The sequence below is a fragment of the Gymnogyps californianus genome, chromosome 3 (assembly GCF_018139145.2).
Source record: "Gymnogyps californianus isolate 813 chromosome 3, ASM1813914v2, whole genome shotgun sequence".
NCBI classification, from domain to species: domain Eukaryota; kingdom Metazoa; phylum Chordata; class Aves; order Accipitriformes; family Cathartidae; genus Gymnogyps; species Gymnogyps californianus.
Window position 1 is genome coordinate 9458168 of NC_059473.1, and position 18194 is coordinate 9476361.

Sequence of the window (18194 nt, forward strand, 5' to 3'; positions counted from 1 at the left end):
CTGAAAAGCTGGAGAGTATTTGGATGTCTGTTTTCAACCATGATTGGGCAGATGTTCACAGGGGAGCCAGAGCCACACAAGAATGCTTCCCCTGCTGAATTTCAGGATTGTGTCCAAAAGAGTGCCAAATTCACATGGCTCCAGTCATCTGTCCTGAAACATACTAGAACTTTTTAACTTACTTTCTTGAAAGCTCAGGAAAGTTGTGAACACACCGAAGGCAGGATCTTCCGACAAAGTCTTTAGAAATCACAGAGACAGTTACACATTTTTCCCACAGTATGTTACAAGTTTAATTGTGCAAAAATACAGTCATCAAGACTTCAGCTTTGTTGTGAACTTAACACAATTCCAGTGATGTACAGGCATGGAAAGAGGTACTACTGTAATTAGCGCAAATACACCATAATTGTTGTTGAGACAACCAAGTGGTTCAATACTAAGATACTGTTCTCAAGTGATTTAGACAACCTGTATTTAACTACTGTACATCAAGAGAACCAAAGAAATGACACCTAAAAGGAAAACAAGTAGCAGGCTAATGAAGTTTAAGACTGCACTAACTCAAAAGAATGATTTAGACAGATTCCCCAGTGATGGCCAAGAATTAGTCTGCGATCCTGCAGGTGTGAAGTGTAACTCCTCTTCATTCAACACAGTATATATTGTGTTTCAGCAAAGCAAAAGGCTTTCCTAATGCCAATATTTCTCTCAAGCACAGGAAGACGAAGCATTAACAACCTTTAAAATTGTATTTCTAACTAGGAGACGTCAATGGTGTTGCAAAAGAAAAAGATGAGGGAAAAAAACCAAAAAACTTTCAGAGCTCAGTCCTCTAGCTCCACTGTTTAATAAAAGAAAATACTCCCACCAAAATAATACATATGGAAAAGAAAGGCATTGCTGAGTCCCCTTGGCCCCATTAAGATCTTCCTGTAGTGCCTACATCACTGAAGAAAAAACAGTTTTCAAAGCAATTCCTCTCCCTGCACATCCATGTTTTAACACAACCAGATTGGACATTCGTAATGTTCTGTGCAGCTACTTTTTGGTCTTAACAAATCTACATGCTTCTTGCAAAAGTGTTTCAACATCTTCGTTATCCTTGTCTTCTGAACTTGGTTCCCAGTCAGAGTCTTCATCAGTAGCTTCGCACTCCTCTTCCTCATCATCTATAAAGCTGTCATTAAGGTCATAATCATTTGGTTCATCATCATTGGCACCGTCTTTCTCCACAGTCCTTTTTCCTGTTGGGACAAAAATGTCATATATTCATGAATCATAAATACAGAACTAAAGAGACCTTCCAGAAATCATCTAGTTAGTCTCTCTCCTCAAGAAGAGAAAGAATCAACCAAAGCACTCTACCCAATGCTGACAATTTTGGGTTTCATTTTCAAGACTCTCATGAAAAGCTGTACCATCTCTCTCTGACCCCTACTGCAGCACTTACCCGTCTGATCACTTAGAAAGTTTTCCATACTGGCTTTTCTTCCAGCACTTGGAAAACAGTATCAGGCCTCTTCTGATAACATCATCTGATATCAGAAGAAAACAGTATCAGATAATGTCTTCTGATAACTCTCCTTTCCTTAAGGAGTGACACACACATTTTCCTAGTCATCTTCCTGCTACTTCTGTACCTAAATAATACATCTATCTTGCCATTTAGCCTCTAGGTATTGCTAGATGGCTATTTTGACTGTAGATTTTCTGCCTTCATCCATACATACTTACTTAGGGCTATTTTATACTCTACTCTTTGGAATCTGACATGGCTTTTAATTCTCATTCACTTCTTTCCTAAGCTTCAGGTGAGAGAAGGGAATCTCTAGATCACTTGCCTCCTACGTTCTCAACTTGGATCCGTGCCGGATAGTCTGTGCTTCCTTTCTGAACACAGGTTAAGGAAACAACAAACACTGAACACTTCTTTCCTGAGCTGGGTGCAGCCCACCCGTTTCCCAGTTCAGTCTATTCTATCGCGCTGCTTTCTAATCTGCTGTCCATCCATCTTCACAACTCACATTTTGTGATCAAATTGCCTTCTGCCTTCACAGTAATTCACAATACTCTGTATTGGCAGGAATCAAAGACTCGGAAACCTCTGTTTACAAGAAACAGATGCTATTCGCAGCATGTTCCTAAACTTTTTTAGACAGCTTGTTTTGCAGTATAATTTTAATTGCTCAAATATGTTGGCTCATTTAAACCAAGTCCCAGAGGCAGGATAATTCTGCTATTTGAAGAAGCCTTATCAGACTTGGTAGTGTCTGTACAAAGCTGCTGCCATGGCAGCATCGCCTTCTCCTTTTATTTATCAGCAGCTGTGAACCTTCAACAAGTTTATTTCCACTGCTTCCTGATTTTGGCAGATGTGTGTAACCCTTGCTCTACAAGCTTATGTTGTCTCCCATTTTTCTTACATGTCCACAATTCCTAACTAGCCACAGTCTGTTAATATTTCAATCACGTGCTATTCTGCCCTCGTCATACCTCTGAGTAAAACCACGTTCCTTCCTCTTCTTCCCAGCCTCCAATTTTTGCATTCTTATCTCATCTAGAGATAACCTGTCAATGATCTTGTACAGATAATTTATCTGTTGAGCAATTCTTGTCATCATCTTTCATATGAAACTATAAACATGTATTTTTTCCTCAGCTACAGACCCCAGTCCAAATCATCAACGTTTATGTTAACCATAAGCATTTCTTAGCAACCTCTTGCAACCTCAGGTCAGAGCCCCAGGCACTCAAGCTATGCGTGTGGTGAACAAACAAGAACACCAGGACCTGATGTAGTCAGATCACATCCTCTATTAGTTACATTTTTCTACCAGTGGGAACATTACTATTCCAGAATTATCTTATGGTCTGATTAACATTTTATGCTCTATAGCAACTCTCACCCGTGGTTTTCAAAAGCATTTACAGCATTAGTCAAGTTTCTCAAAAATACACAATTTTACGGGTGAATTGTGCTACAGAGGCACTGAATGACCTCCTAGAATAATGTCAGCCATGTGTGACACAGCCAATAATATAACTGAGAAATATCCTATGGCTAGCAATCTATATTCTTTGAAGGACTGACTGTGCACCACCTAGCAGAAAATCCTGAAAATGTCAACTGTCAATTTGAGCTGTAATCCACTATTATGCTTGCTAGTTTATTGTTTACCAGACTTCAGAGGAAATTAATCACACCCATGTTTACCCATACCAGCAGAATTTCTTCTAAGAATCACAGACTATGGTCCTGCAGAATGAATTATGTCTTGGAGCGGAGAGGTCAAAACAAAGATGCTAAATACAATGAGAACAAAATCCCTCTTCTCAGACTAAGCTTATAAGAATAATAAGCCCAAGACCTGCTTAGCAAAGAAAAGCTCTTCTTTACTTTCACAGCACTGTGGGTGGTATTTTACAACAGAAGTAGGAATTCTGGTAAAATACCGATTACTTCCATATTTTTCCCACAAATGTACAAGCAGCATACTATGTTTTTCCTCCCCGTACATCAACGCTTTTAGATTTCAGCAGTGAATGATGCATTTCCTTCCATGTCTTCCCACTCCACCTCTTTCTGCTATAGTTTAATTCAGCCCCACAGCCCCTAAAGCGGCTCATTAAGCACAATTCTGCCTTTTCCCTAGTACCATATTTATAAAGATGACCTTGAAACCACCTGCCATGAGCTATACACACAGGATCTACCATTCGGGTAAGGAAGGTGTTCTTATGAAAGGCACAGCTACAATTTAAAACCTTCAAGATTAGATTTAGACTTTAGATATGCACACAGTCCAGCTGGCTTCATTATAAAATCTTAACCACTCACTGCTCTTACGATGCTGCTAACAATTCTCACCACGCTGTAGTACATTGTTCTACAAGGGAGCAGTGATCAAGATGGGGCTGGTACTTGCATCATGGGATGCAGCAAAGCATACAGGTAACAAATATGCCTCAGAATATGCTAGTGCACAGATACAACCATATCAAGTATTCAGTGATAGCAAAAGCACACACACACATGATAAGGAAATGGGATGTAAAAGAAATTTTTCAGCAGAAAGTATAAAAGCAACCTCTTGCATCCACCCACAACAGAAATGGAGGCCAAAACACTTTGCCTGGAAAACTAACTAACTACAGCTATTTGCACTTTTATTTATTTTCTCTAGAAGGCAGATCTCTCTATTTTGAGGATTTCTTTAGGAAATGCCCAGCCACACCTTGGTGATCTCAAGGAAGACAAGCCAGTTCCCACTTCCACTTGAGATGCAGCAGTTCCACATCCTCATGCCTTGTTCAGGCCAGTGAAAGTGAAGATAGCATATCATCAGACTTTCAGACTGTTCTTTAAAGCTGATTTTAAATTATTTTAGAATGAATAGGAAGCTTCACATGTGGAAGCTGAGACACAAAAGAAGCCTAGAAACAGACCTAAAGGATATTTAAAACTGGAGTCTCAGCACCCACAACATGTAAGTTAACATTGTTGGCAGCAGCAAAGCGAGCTAGACGCGCCACTGGTAAATGGAGGAGATATTCATACACAGTATTACAATTTATATTATCAAGAGAGATGACAGCTTGCCTGTGCTACTATATAATCCTCACTGATGACTAGAAACTAAAGTAAGAAGGATACATATGTAGTTCACAGTGAAAGCTGCCCCCAACTCAAAGGCATTAACCTTCTTCTACACTTTACTCCTAACAAGCCAGTATCTTACCTGAAACATCAATACCTCATAGTAAGTATAAGAAAAGCTTATCAGCACACGCACAAGTATCACTTGAAAGTTATTTAAAGGTCAATGCAACGCAGAAGGAATATGTCAATCTTTCAAGAGCAATCCATCTTTACGGGGCAACCTTAACTAGTTGTGGATGAAATATTGGATTCCTTTCATCCTATTATGACCCTGTGTCAGGAAGGAAGAATCCATTTAGCCACACGTGTGTCTCCTTAAAACATTTGTTTGTTTTCTTGTCTGCTTCCAGAGAAGTACAGGTATGCTCATCCAGGAAGCCTGGCACAAATTCAATGTCAGCACTATTACTTGTAAAAAAGCAAGCAGGGTTTTACTAAAATAACAACTACTTTCTCCTCAGGTAAGTATTATCAAGCACCTCTAGCACTATCAAATGCCCAAAAACCAAAGCAGATCAGTTGCATCTCATGCTGATGTGCCCATTCATAACATTAGAACATACTCACCGTTTTTCGAAGTTCGTTGTCTGGTTCCTCTTGCAGTTACTAAAGAAAGGAAAGTTATTAGTCAGGACAGAGTACAACCTAGCATAAGGGTTATTCAATGGAGGTTGCTACAATAGAAGACTGACCTATTAAAATAAATGCTGCAATGGTTGTGCTGTGTTTACAAGTATAAAAACTACTCTGCTGCCCAAAAAACCCTTTTTTTGTATTGAATGATTCCTGAGAGATTACCCAGATGAACTGTTCTTACATTATGAACCATGCCATCTGTAGACAAATGTCATCAATACTGGTTGGTTTTTTTCATAGCAGAAAATTGGAGTATTTCAAAGCATTTAAATATTTTACACCATTTTTTCTATAAATGCAATTTCTCCTTAATAATGTCATAATCCTGATTCTTTAAAGTAAAATACATTATCATTACATTTCCATAACTGTTCTGCTCTGAAGTATTGTTTATTGCATTGGGATTTCAAGTGGAAAAAATCTCCAAGTCCAATAATCACGAAAAAGCACAAAAAAATGCAAAGTATCTCTTTGAATTCTCAAAGAACAGACAAAATGTAAACAGTACATTCCCCTGTGTTTTTCAACAAGTCTAGTTACTGGAATATAAAGAGACTAGAAAATTTTAGAACAGAAACTTAGATTCAGTTTTAATTATATTCCCTCCAAGCCTCAAAAGAACATACATGCAAAAATTTCTTCTCTCAGTAAGAAAAATCACTGGTAAAAAAAAAAAAAAATAAAAAAAAAATAAAAAAAGATGAGACATGCTTGCAATGTTTGTTTTAGAGCATCACAAGACTTTAAAATTGTATGTTACCTGAGGATTTCCTATCAAAAGAAAAATAAGAATAAAAAGTAAGTATGAAGTCTTAAGATACAAATCTATACAGTTAAAACAAAATATTTCTGTGTACACATTTTGCTATGGGGACGGGAGAAAAGCTATAATTTTCTGCAGTATCCATTTGAAATGTTGAGAAATACTTCAGTAACACCCAAACATATTCCCTGTTTTCATTGTAATACTCCAGCTCTGAATGGGGGAAGTATAATACAGAGATCCAGTAATATCACACTATACCATGCTGAATTTTCAATAAAACCTATTAGACTCATGAAAATAGCCACTTGCCACACAGCATTTTTGTCAATACGTAAGATACAAAGCATACAAACTACGTCAGTTCTGTCTGAGCCAGCCCATCTCACTGCAGTTGAAAAACATTCGAAAAAGTGAGTGCAAGTTTGCAGTGGCCAAGCAACCTTCCTTATCACAAGGGCAAGACCTCAAGCTTAAGAGCAGCAAGGGTGCAGGGCAATACAGAGTAAGCTGCAAATGCAGTGTTATTCACTTACAGTAGCTGAAAGCATTTTAGTCCAAATTTTTGGTATCCATTACTGGGTTTTGGGTCCCCCCCCCCCCCCCGCCACTTTGAGCTATACTGAACAACTTGGCTTACCTGGAGGTGCACTGTGCTTGTATTCTAGCTTGTGCTGTGGATTCTTCCTGCAAAGAAGAAAACCGTAAAAGCTTGATTCGCCACCTTGTTCCACACTTAACAAGCCCAGAACTCCTTCGTATTTTATGGATAATTTTCATTTCTTTTTAAAATAAAATTCTGTGTCCAGTGCCCTACTGCAGTGTCTCAGCTTATAGAATGTAGGGTAGAAAAAAAAAAAATCACGCTAAATAAGAGTTCCTCTTGTTTCAGCATTGGGGGAAAAAAAAAAAAAAAAAAGATGGCTGATCAAAACCAAGAGATGAGATAGTTTCCACAGTTATATGATAAGATGCATTTGTTCAGCATAATAAGAAGTGATCCAATTATTTACTCTCACTCAGAATGAAACCAGAACGTAACTTCTGGTGCATTAATTACAATGCATGCACAGTGCATCTCAAGTCTGAGACATCCAGGCATAGCTTCCATATTCTGTAATGTACGGCTACAAATTAAATAGTTTGGGAAAATTACAAAATTTTGAAAGAACTGCTTGTCTCTAAGGATCACAGGGAGATGCCACAGAAGGATTCTTCAGAGAGATTACTCACTTCTGCAGTATGCTGCTGCAATCCAGCAAGTTCAATATACAAGTTTGTATGTCTTCTATACAAAAATAGCATCAAAGCAACAAAAGAAAATTTAAAGTCAACATACTCTTGGATCTGCAACACGTGTTGCCCTCAATGACCTGGATCACAGCCTGAATAACACACTGATTTATCTTCCCCCAAACAGTTATCCAATGCTGCTCTAATGTTTTAACTTGGTCCAACTTACGTTGTGCTAATCTGTCGTGTTAGTATATTAGAGGCTTTTATCAGGGCTGCAAGTTAAAATAGTTTCAACTCAATTTATTTTTGTGTAGAAAATTTTAAAAAATTCTAACTTTGGAAGAAAAACAGTTCAGTTGTCCTAATTTTTGCTTCTGAAAATAAGCAACAATTAAAGCCTGCTATTTAAGAATGACATACCGTGTGACATTGCTTGAAATGTGAGATGAACTTCTGCAACTGCAGAAGTTTTTGTATATTTCACAAGATACCTTTGCTGTGAAAACTGCCTTGTAAAATCAGTTGCTTATTTATGTTTTCTTATTCTTCAAAGAACAGAGTAATGCAGTTAGTCTTCAGTAGAAAAATCTTATTTTTATGTCAAAAAGCTTGTGACAAATGCACACACTTCAAGTTGATTTACAATTCTATGGCTACTGCCACTCCAAAGTACATTATGTGTGCATTAGAAGTGATAGTTATCTGAATTAAAAAAAAAAAAGGAAATACAGCTTCCTATTAAATACACTGTACTGAAACAAAAAGAATTGCCTATTTCAGTGTTTTACTACTATTGTCAGCATCAGACCATTTCATCCCAATTCAAGGCATAGCATTTAGATCATTCAATTATGCTCCCTTCAAGCAGTAGCCAACAGATAAAGACAACAAAATTAACACAAAAACCCTTCAAAATTGCATCTATTGCTTCGTTGAAAGAATTACCATTGCTTCATGGGTGCCTCCTTTCCTCTGCCGCCAAAGAAACAAACACAGATTAAGAAATTATGAACTAATACAGCACAGAGGTTGTCTTATCTGGAAGGAGAGAGACAGTTTTGGTTTTGGACAAAGCATCCGTTGTACTCCTGGAAAAGTATGTTGGCAATTTCATTACCGGTATAAACCCAGATTTCTCATCCTGAGATAAGAAATTAATCTCATAGATGTTTTTCAGAAGAGAAACACTTTTTCTGCATTAGCTGAATATAACATTGCTTTTTCTTAAAAGCTACCCTCATTTTGTTACATTTCATAGAGAACACGCTCTTTAGGATCACCACGCTTTCCAGGAGAGAGAGGAGAAAATATTTCTGCTCAGGCACAATCTTTATTAACAGCAGCCGTTAGTTTCAATATACGCCCACAGAAGTGCTATTGCCTCAAAATATATCCTTTTGTCCATTGTGTCAATTACACAGCAGTCATTAAACTCTGCTAAATAAAAGTGTAAAACCTAGACACTGAGAAACAAAATGGAATAAAACAATCTTTTGAAGAAAATCGATAGTGCTTACAAGAAACCGTACCAGTCAGCCATAAACTGGATTTTATTGCTGTTACTTAAGTTATGCTTTCTAACAAATCAAATACTGATTAAAAAAGAGGTTTTGTATACATTCTCAACAAATACTTTATCAAAATTTAAACTAAGAGTTACATATCAAGAACAACATATAACAATGAATTATTGTTTATATAAAAGAAGAACAGTTTACTACATGTTGACAAGTGAAAAAGCATTGATCTCTAGGTCATTGAATAGGTTCCAGAAGTCAAGTTTTCATGTTTGCCAGCTGAAATCACTAAAAAAAATATTTTGCACGGATTTTGGTGCTTTACAGGTAGCAATCTGTCCACAGTAAATTTCAGAAGGCTACAGTCAAGATTTAACATCAAGAATTACTCATTCTTCTATTGTCATTTTGCAACTCCAGGGGAGAACGTTCTTAACCTGTAAAACAAGAAAAGCTATTTTCTACAGTGTTTCTCACCTATAACAAGCCGTTCCATATGGACATTCAGGCCGGTTATCATTGTTATCCTGAATTACGATCTCCGTTTCATGATAGTCATCATCATTAGGGTGACTGAACTGCTGAAAGTGAATGGGATTCTTCCTGCAAAAGACAAATATATATCGAGAACTGACTGTTCCATTTAAACACGAGAAGTGGAGATAAGAAAGGTGTTACTGAATCAGTGACAACTCATTTTTCTGTGGTTACAGAAAGAGGAGCTTTTAATGTTTAACTTTATGCAGAACATAAGATCTACTTTCAGGATAACAGAAGAAAAGTTTTGTCTCAGCACATGCTGCAAAAGAGGTTGAAACAGGAATTTTCCTATTTGCCATCAGCTTTAAGTTTCAGATCTCCAAGACGTACACAATCTACTGATGTAGTCGTATAGCACGAATCTCACTCAGTGGCCGACTTGCTCAGTTATGACTCCCTCTGGAGCTATCGAAGAGCTATAGAAACCACTACCGAAGTCTTAGCTCAAGTTGGAAGGGCCAACGCATGGCAGCTGAACAACTGTGGTACTGAAGACTCCCCACACCCTCGGGTGATCACCTATTAGCAATATGTCTCAATTAGTATTTCTGTTCTGTATGCAAGTTACTATTCACTTGAATACTTCAAATGCCAGTATATTATTCCAGATGGAGCAGTCTCCTGGACATTACATCGATTATGCTGTCAAGTTTGCCTTGGCTACCACGACATTTCATTTGAAATATCAAATTACAACGACGACATGAAGTTGTACCATAAGACATAACAACTCTGTATGTAGTTGAGTCACACCAATGTTAGTGATGAGAGCACATCACTAGCATCCATGACTTTTTGCTCTACAACACTTACGCAGTTGAATCCAAGGTGAGCAAGTATTAAATACAAATATATGCGTCATTGAAAGAACATTTCTACTGCTTCTAGGCAATAGGTTTGCATACACACCATACAAGACAAGGCAGCTATAAACAACATCACTTAGAGAAGAGTTTGCTTTATAAAACTTCTGTAAGTGATGTTTAAAAGAACACAGAAAAACACGTCACAACTTCAGGAGACATTAATGTGACAGATCAAAACATACTACAAAAAATTATGTCAAAGTGAACATACTGGTACCAAAAGCAAATCTACTTTTTCCCTATGATTTCTTTTAGAGACACTTTTTTTTCAAGCATAACATTTAAAAGTAAGAAATGTGAGATATTTTAATAAATGATTTTCCAGAAGACATCCACAAAATACTTTAGTGATTTACCACACTAATTCCCAGAGTACATAATTTTCAATGTGTTTGTGCAAATTATAAGAGTGAACTGCGTGCCTCAAGCAAGAGGAATGACAGCTTTAAACTACAGAGTAATTACTGCTTTAATTTACACTTGTTACAGCTGCATTTAGAAACACAAAGCCAGAAACATGTATGTAGCTAGCTACATACACAACAGCTTCCTCATTGATCACAGGCATTCCTGCCTTTAAATTCACAGCTACCTCTTATGAACTTTATAGGGAACAGTCAGTACTAATTTCAGCATTTCAGCTACCACCATAAGAAAAAAAAGCTTTTGTTGCAGCTTTTGCAAAATGATAACTTAAGCGCTATGAGCTCTACTAGCCCTTCAGGCCTCCTTGTAGGCATTTGAAAAAGATCAGATATTTAGTATTAATACTTTAAATCTCCATTTGCCTGGTATCTTTCACTCAGAAAACTCAACAAGCAAGCTACAGATAAACTCTTCAATGAGCGACTTATCAAAGATCCAGCGGCCCTTGGATCTATTTACATAGGTGACAGACTTCTTGTCCTGGTCTTTTCCGTTAATTTCTGCAAACTGTAGGGTAAGTAAATACTGTTTCACTAGAAATCATTGCAAGGTTGTGTTTACCAGCCTTTTGTTCTACGACAAGTTCTCAGGAAACATCACTTCTTACACCAAATTCAGACTGGCTGCCTACTTCTTTTCCCATTTAAAAATAAATGAGATGAAACCAAGTCATTTTAGAGGCTACTTGCTTTGTTTTGTAAATACATGGAGCTAACTTACTAGCAATATTAGCAAGAATTTTCAGTCATTTGAAACACAATTCATCTTCTCAAAGGGATACAGAAGCAACTAATGTTCTGTGAAATCATTTTAATATTTATTCCTACAGTAAGATACATGTAGCATCATAGTCACCAAGGAAAGGCCTAATAGCTGTCGATTAGCCATCCTATTGTATTTTAGGAGATATCCATTTCCTTTCAAAAATCTACTTCGAAACCTACTTGGACAACACCAAACAGCCCTTGGGGGGGGGGAGGGGGGGGAAGAAAGAAAGTATGGGAGGAAGGAGGAACAGAAATGAAAGGGTCTTGATGTAATGCTCCCTGACACTAGGCTTCAGGATTGTTTGGGCCAGTGGATGATGGTCCTCAAATTATACATTACTTGTGAAGTACCTTAAACATGTCCTACTTCAGATGCTCAGGACTAGTAGAAACATCATATTTTATCTTACCTTTACCTGGATAATTTGTACTTATTCCACTTCTATGTATTGTGCAGCAATACCCAGCAAAATAAATAGAAGCGGAGAAGTGCATAGCTTATATTAAGCAAACATTTTCCCTTCTTGCGAAAATCTAAAGCTTCTTCCTTTTATTAAGAGTTTGGTTTGTTTGAGGGGGTTGTTTATTTTTTTTTTAGACACAAGAGATTTGAGTTGTAAGAGCACAACATCTATCACACTAAGTTGCACTCCAAAGTTAATTAGTTTCACAACAAAACCTCACTGCACAGGAATATGTTATTCATTTGATCAAAACAAAACCATTAAGCTTTACTCACACAAAAATTAACCAATTAAAAGCCTATTTTAAGAATAAAGTTTCATGGGAGATTTGCCTTCTCATAAACATACACAGTTACTGCAACTTTGCTTTCACAGAAGCTCTGAATTTGTGTACTCACACTTCATGATGCAGAAAATTATGCAAATAAAAATTATTTGCATATATGCAAATAAAACTGATAAAGTTCTTCAGAATCAATGCAGTCATCTCAAGCAGAAGTTGAGTATTGCTCAGTGAAATATTTAAGACAGTTTTTTGTCTGTGCAGCTACCAAAAGCAACTTAAAAGCTTTTTCTAAAGCAAGTTTAACTGATTAGGTCAGAATCCCTGGCTCTTCATAATCACATGCAGAAGACCCCTGCCATTTCAAGGGCTTATTTCCTGAGCTACTAAAGAAACTGGTAGTGAAGATGCAATGACTTACCAGGACTAGTTATAAAGCCATAGAATTCAAGACTGAGGTTATGCCACAACTGCGCGTAAGGCGTTTATAAATTCTAAATGGTAAGGCTTATTAGAAGATAGGACTCAAAAAGACAGATGCAGGTCTTTCACTGCCAGATTTACAAGCTTAAGGTGAAAGAAAAAAGTACTTATTTTCATAAACAAACAAAGAGCAAAGTATTTAGAAGAATCCGTATACAAATCCAAAGGTTGGTTGAGTGTGCCCTGCTTTGACAATTATGGGAAAGATTTAAACACAGCCAGTCTGCAGAGAACTCTATCGCAGGCTAGCAAAAGGATAGAATTGTGGATAAAAATTGTGAGTTACAGTTTTAGAGATTAGAGTTCAGGTCTACTGCACTCCTATGCGGCCCTTGAAAAGGGGGGGTGGGTTTGGATTTATTTTTGTTTTTAATTCCCTATTCTTCTAACTTTGGAAAAAACAAGCAGCAGACAAGAAAATGAACAGAAGACAGTATTCAAAGAGTAAGTTCCTTGACAACAAATATAGTCAGATATAACATACACAGAGCACTTTGCCTCCTAGTGGTAACAGCAGTTTCTTTCAATTTGGTAAGGCTTCAGGCTACCTCAGAAAGAGAATTTGACACTGAAGGACGATGACAAGAAGAATCCCTGGAGCAAGAGGTGTCCATCAAGCTTGATCCTTTCAAAAGCAGTGTTTTCAAATTCATAAATGAAGAAACTGAACTATGGGTTACAAAGTTATTTCCTAAATGTTTTAAGATATGTGTTAGAGAAATCTAATAAAATTAATAGAACTAACATTTAATCTTTTCAATTTGTGCTATTTTACTAGGCACCTACCAAAAGTGCCTAAATCATATCCAGAAGACAAGTATCTCTTAATAGGAGTTTACAAAATAAAGACTAGAGCTCTGAAGAGCATTTAGTTATTGAATAAATGACATTCTATAAATAAGAAACCTCACCTAGAAAAAAACTTTAAGGAAATGTTACGGTTACCAAAGCAGTACTCATTTAAGATGTTGACTCCTACAGCACATCTTGTTAGGAGACACCTTTCATAAGGTTAAAGTAATGAAGGAGAGGGAAACCAACTACCCGTTGTACTCAGAAGAGCACTCAGAGCAGCTCCTCTTCCTTAGCAACTCTAAAAACTAGTTTTTGCTCAAGGAAAACACTACACGATGAAAAACTGAATACATTATCAATGTGTTCCTTCAAAGCATCCATTCATGTCACACTTACGTACATGCTCTGTTAAAAATATGGGTAACTGCAATGACTTGTTTTAATCTAACATAGCTATCCCATCGATGCAGAAAGACTACTTAGTGGTCTTGTATTAAAAGCAAATACTAAGACAGACTACAAAGCATATTTCTTTTGCTGTAAACAAGCAGGTTTAGTCTCATGACATTTCTGGCACATCAAAGCTGGCGGGTTTTTTTGATACTTCATATTTACAAACTTCCCCAACAGAAAAAGATTTTGTTATGTGTTACTCCAGAGCATTCTTTTTTCTTACAAAGCAATACTTTCCAAAAGGAGTGCTGCCAAAAGTTTTAGAATAAAGAGCCAAGAACAAATGTGCACATACAGACTCCTATTCCATACTACCTGTAACTAAAATTTGCCTTCCTGAACATTAGAAATATTCAGCATTCAGTATATTAGAGCATTAAATCAGCTTAACCCCCATACAGGGGGTTACAAAGAAAACCCCCATACAAAGAAAACTTGTCTTAGCAAAATTAAAAGTAGCTGGAGCAAACTAGAGGTTGCATTTGCACTACTGGATGAGCTTAACTGCCTAATAAAAGATGTTTTCATCATATTCATTAAGGGCAAAATTTGAGATATGTGAAAAAAAAGCTACGTGAAAGCTGGAAATCTGATGTGTTTGTTAACCTAACAGCTTTATACTTCTGATTTAAACATCGAACGTAAACAAGAATCCATTTACTTGTGCTTCTTTGTTTTCTAAACCACCTCACTGTTTTTCCTATTGTTCAAGCCCCTTGGGGGAAAAAGATGGGGGGGGGAGGGAGGGGCAGGGGGTGGAAATCACAGGACCCCCTGTTTCCTGGCTTAGCCTTACCTTTTGTGCTTACAGTGTACACAGATTTATCTAGAGCTCAAAGCATTCTCCTAAATGCAGTTCTCAGGTCATTGGTCATTTGCTAGCCTCAAGACCACTTCTAGATTTGTATCTTCCCTTTGATATATCAACACATGGCACTCCAGATCTTTTCTGGACAGAAAGGACTTGCAGGAGGCCAGGCACTCAGCACTGGTGTTTTGGAACTTTGCTGGAACACTTGTATCACACAAAAGGTTTGTATGACAGATCTTTCGCCGTGAAGTGAGAAGATATGAGTAGGAGAAAAAAGAAAAAGAAAAAAAAAAAAAAGAATTGTTCTTCACTTGAAGTATTACCAAAGACACTGACCAGATAAGGGTTAACACGGAGTTTGTACGTATGCCTTGTCCTGGTTTTAGGGAGGGACTGAAAGCATAAAAAAAAGGCAGACTGGCCAATTTTAATAAAAGTAGTTCTTGATTATTTAGGGATGACAAAGAATAAGTATTTTAAATATTCAGATCACTAAGCATGCAATAACTTCAATAAATACAATCATCTTTCATAAAAGTTTCATCTGCTAATAAAACAAGCCTACAGGGTATATGTTGGTCATTTCAACCACTGACATCTCTTCTCCTTGCTGATACATGTACTGTACACACAGGCTTTTATTTCTTTTTGAAATGGACTTTTGTTTCTTATTTCCTACCACACTTCATCTTTTAATTTGCTGAAGTACTTCATGCCTTGTTTTGGTTATATTAGCAGTTAGCAAGACATCCTGGCTCCTCCTTTCATACTTTTAAAATTCTTGTTATGACATTTCTCATCAGTCCCCTGCTTACCAAAAGATTGTTTTCAAATCAAAGCTTGTAACGACTTTACTGTTTTCTCTTCCATAGCTAATACATTACTTCTTAATAATAAGCTATCTTAAGCTAGTTTTAATTTTGCTTTACCTGTAACAGCCTGTTCCATACATGCAAGGTGTCCTCTTATGCTTGATCTGTTTGGAGCTTTCTGAAGCATCTGCACTTCTGGTTGAATCAGAAATCTCAGTCTCGTAATCCAGATTTGCATCAGGCTCAAGAATCCCTTCCTGGGCACCAAAATATTGGGAAGTCCTGCCCCAGTGAGCTTGTTGGCTTGTAGAACCAGTAATCTGCTCTTTGTTTTCTGTTTCGTCAGTTATATTTGTTTTACTGGAGATCTGACCTATTCTTTTAGACCATTTACTATGCAGCTGCCTATCATTTTTTTCCAGAGAACTTCCAGGGTTTTTTGTTCCAGTCTTGCCATTTCCTTCCATGTTTCTCATGGTACTCTCAAGAGGAAATCCAGATGTATTCTGTGGAACAAGGTTACATTTTGAAGGACCTGAAAATTTACACTCTTCAGAATTAAAAGCTTTAAGGTCAAACTCTGCCTCATCTCATCATTCCAGTTTTCAAAATCAGAGAATCACAGAACAGCCCAGGTTGGAAGGGACCTCAAAAGATCATCTGGTCCAGCATTTAAAGTCTTCTACTCCACCTTCCAAACTCAAGTTAGCTGCTAAATACAGCTGCTGAACAAAAGGCTCAAGGTAAGAACATACACACAGAGACAATTTAAAGAAAAACTTATCCTAGAGCTCCTGTCCTCAGCTTCAGCTCCCTCACAACACAGTCAGGCTCCTCTTTCACCACCTCAGTTTGTGAATAGTCCAAGGACTTCAGCTTAAATTAACTTTCAATTAAAAGTACTGTTCCTGAAAAAATGAATGGGGGTTATACATGTGAAGATATACTAGACTCTAGAAGAAATATATTTATCTATATATGGGACATATATGGGAATTCACGATATATACCTTGAGCTTAATCCCACCCCGATATATCTTAAATGCTTCAGCTCATGACTCTAAATTATAAAACAGTTTATCAGTAGATGCCATCAGGCAAAGAGTTCACTTTTGATAAATACTGCATTTTAAATTTTGGAACATATGTACACTTAAAATAAGAGATGTGTGCTTTAGAAAAAGAATACAAGATACATTACCAAGACAGGAACATTGTCCCGACAACCGAGACATTACCTGGAAGCATACCTATATTGAAGGCTGAACTACTCTGATACACTACAGAACTATTCAAAGGTCTCTGCTCTCTACAGTTTATTAGCTAAGTTCCCCCTCCAGTAAATTTATACTTAGTTTACACGGATGTGTTTGGCAGAGCTTGAAAATCAGCTGGTGGTTTCCTATTTGATTTTGTTCCTTTCAATGCGAGTCTAACAAATTGTTAGCCAAAACCAGAGACAATTACATTTGAGCAACAATGTGATTAAGAAAGGGCAAAGTCAGCATTAATATCAAATGATCCTGACAGCAGCATATTTAGCAAGTCAACTCTGAGACAGAAATGACTCTTCTATCAAGAATCCCAAAATAAGGCTCAGCAAACAACTGCAGTTTAGAAAATAAGCATTCATTCCCAGAAGGACTAAATTACTTTTTCTAACTAATTTGCCACTCCCACTTGTGACTTCCCTGTACTACATACTTCAATCCATTGCCTATATTGTATCTAATGAGTAAACACTTTCAGTTTTATTGCGGCGACTACTTAAAAACCAGGTTGCAATCAAGGAAAACCGAAGACGACAGCAGTATTGGCACTGGTTATAACGTGTGTATGACCTCACTGCCATCTGGTGGCTGCTGGCACTTAGAAGAATTAAGATTCTTTTCACTTCCTACCCTACAGCAGATTTTCTCAATTGCCTTAAATATGACAGCAGGAGAGTGATTTTGGTTTTGATATCAAAACTCCAATCTTTTAGAGCTCTCTATGATTATTACTTTTGCTTTCACTAACCCATTATTTTTTCTGCAGAGTTCTGAAGGCAATTTCTTACACCGTGCTTGAGATAAAAATGATTTATAAAGTTATTAGGAAAAAATAAGTAAGGCTTCATACTTACAAATTGCAAAATTAAATAATTCATTATGTAGTCACTCATCTTATAATTTGACAGAGAGAAAACAGCACTGCAGCTGGTATTAATGTACCTAGCCAACAACAAAGCTCACCACTCAGAACACTTTTTCAGATTAAAAGATATCACTATGTTATATCAAAACTACCCTGAAGGGTATGCTCTCCACGAGTAGATCATTTCAATTAACCTTAAGATTTAATTAAAAAACAAAACCAACCCCCAATTGTTTTCAGTGTCAAAACCAATGAAGCATACCAAATAATAGTATTTTAAGTATTTTATCAGATCCTATAACAGATCCAGCCAATTCTAACGCTAGAGATTAGAAACACCTCCCTAGGTTGTTCACTTAAAGGAAAAGTCAGTGAAAGCCTCAGTTTGCTCTCATGAGAATGTGTTTTGTTTGTCTTTGATAACGATCCTTCTCTTCTCATTACTAGGAGGGTGCTATCAGTAAGTATTTAACTGCCTATAAACGCAGCTGTACTTTGAGGACACACAGGCACATCGACCAGCTGGACTGAAATGACTGTTCA

General features: G+C 37.1%; 1 protein-coding gene across 3 annotated transcripts in view; it reads right to left on the minus strand.

The window, feature by feature from the left end:
* Window positions 1–274: 274 nt before the first annotated feature.
* Window positions 275–18194, minus strand: part of APLF (aprataxin and PNKP like factor) — a 35493-nt gene continuing 17573 nt past the window's right edge. For all 3 annotated transcript variants that reach the window (XM_050893424.1, XM_050893425.1, XM_050893426.1), the window contains exons 5-9: window positions 15633–16021; window positions 9293–9418; window positions 6703–6749; window positions 5231–5269; window positions 275–1247 (exon numbers count right to left, since the gene is read on the minus strand). In XM_050893424.1, the coding sequence (XP_050749381.1) occupies window positions 1042–1247; window positions 5231–5269; window positions 6703–6749; window positions 9293–9418; window positions 15633–16021 (807 nt within the window). In that variant the 3' untranslated portion in view covers window positions 275–1041. The remainder of the gene's footprint in view (window positions 1248–5230; window positions 5270–6702; window positions 6750–9292; window positions 9419–15632; window positions 16022–18194) is intronic.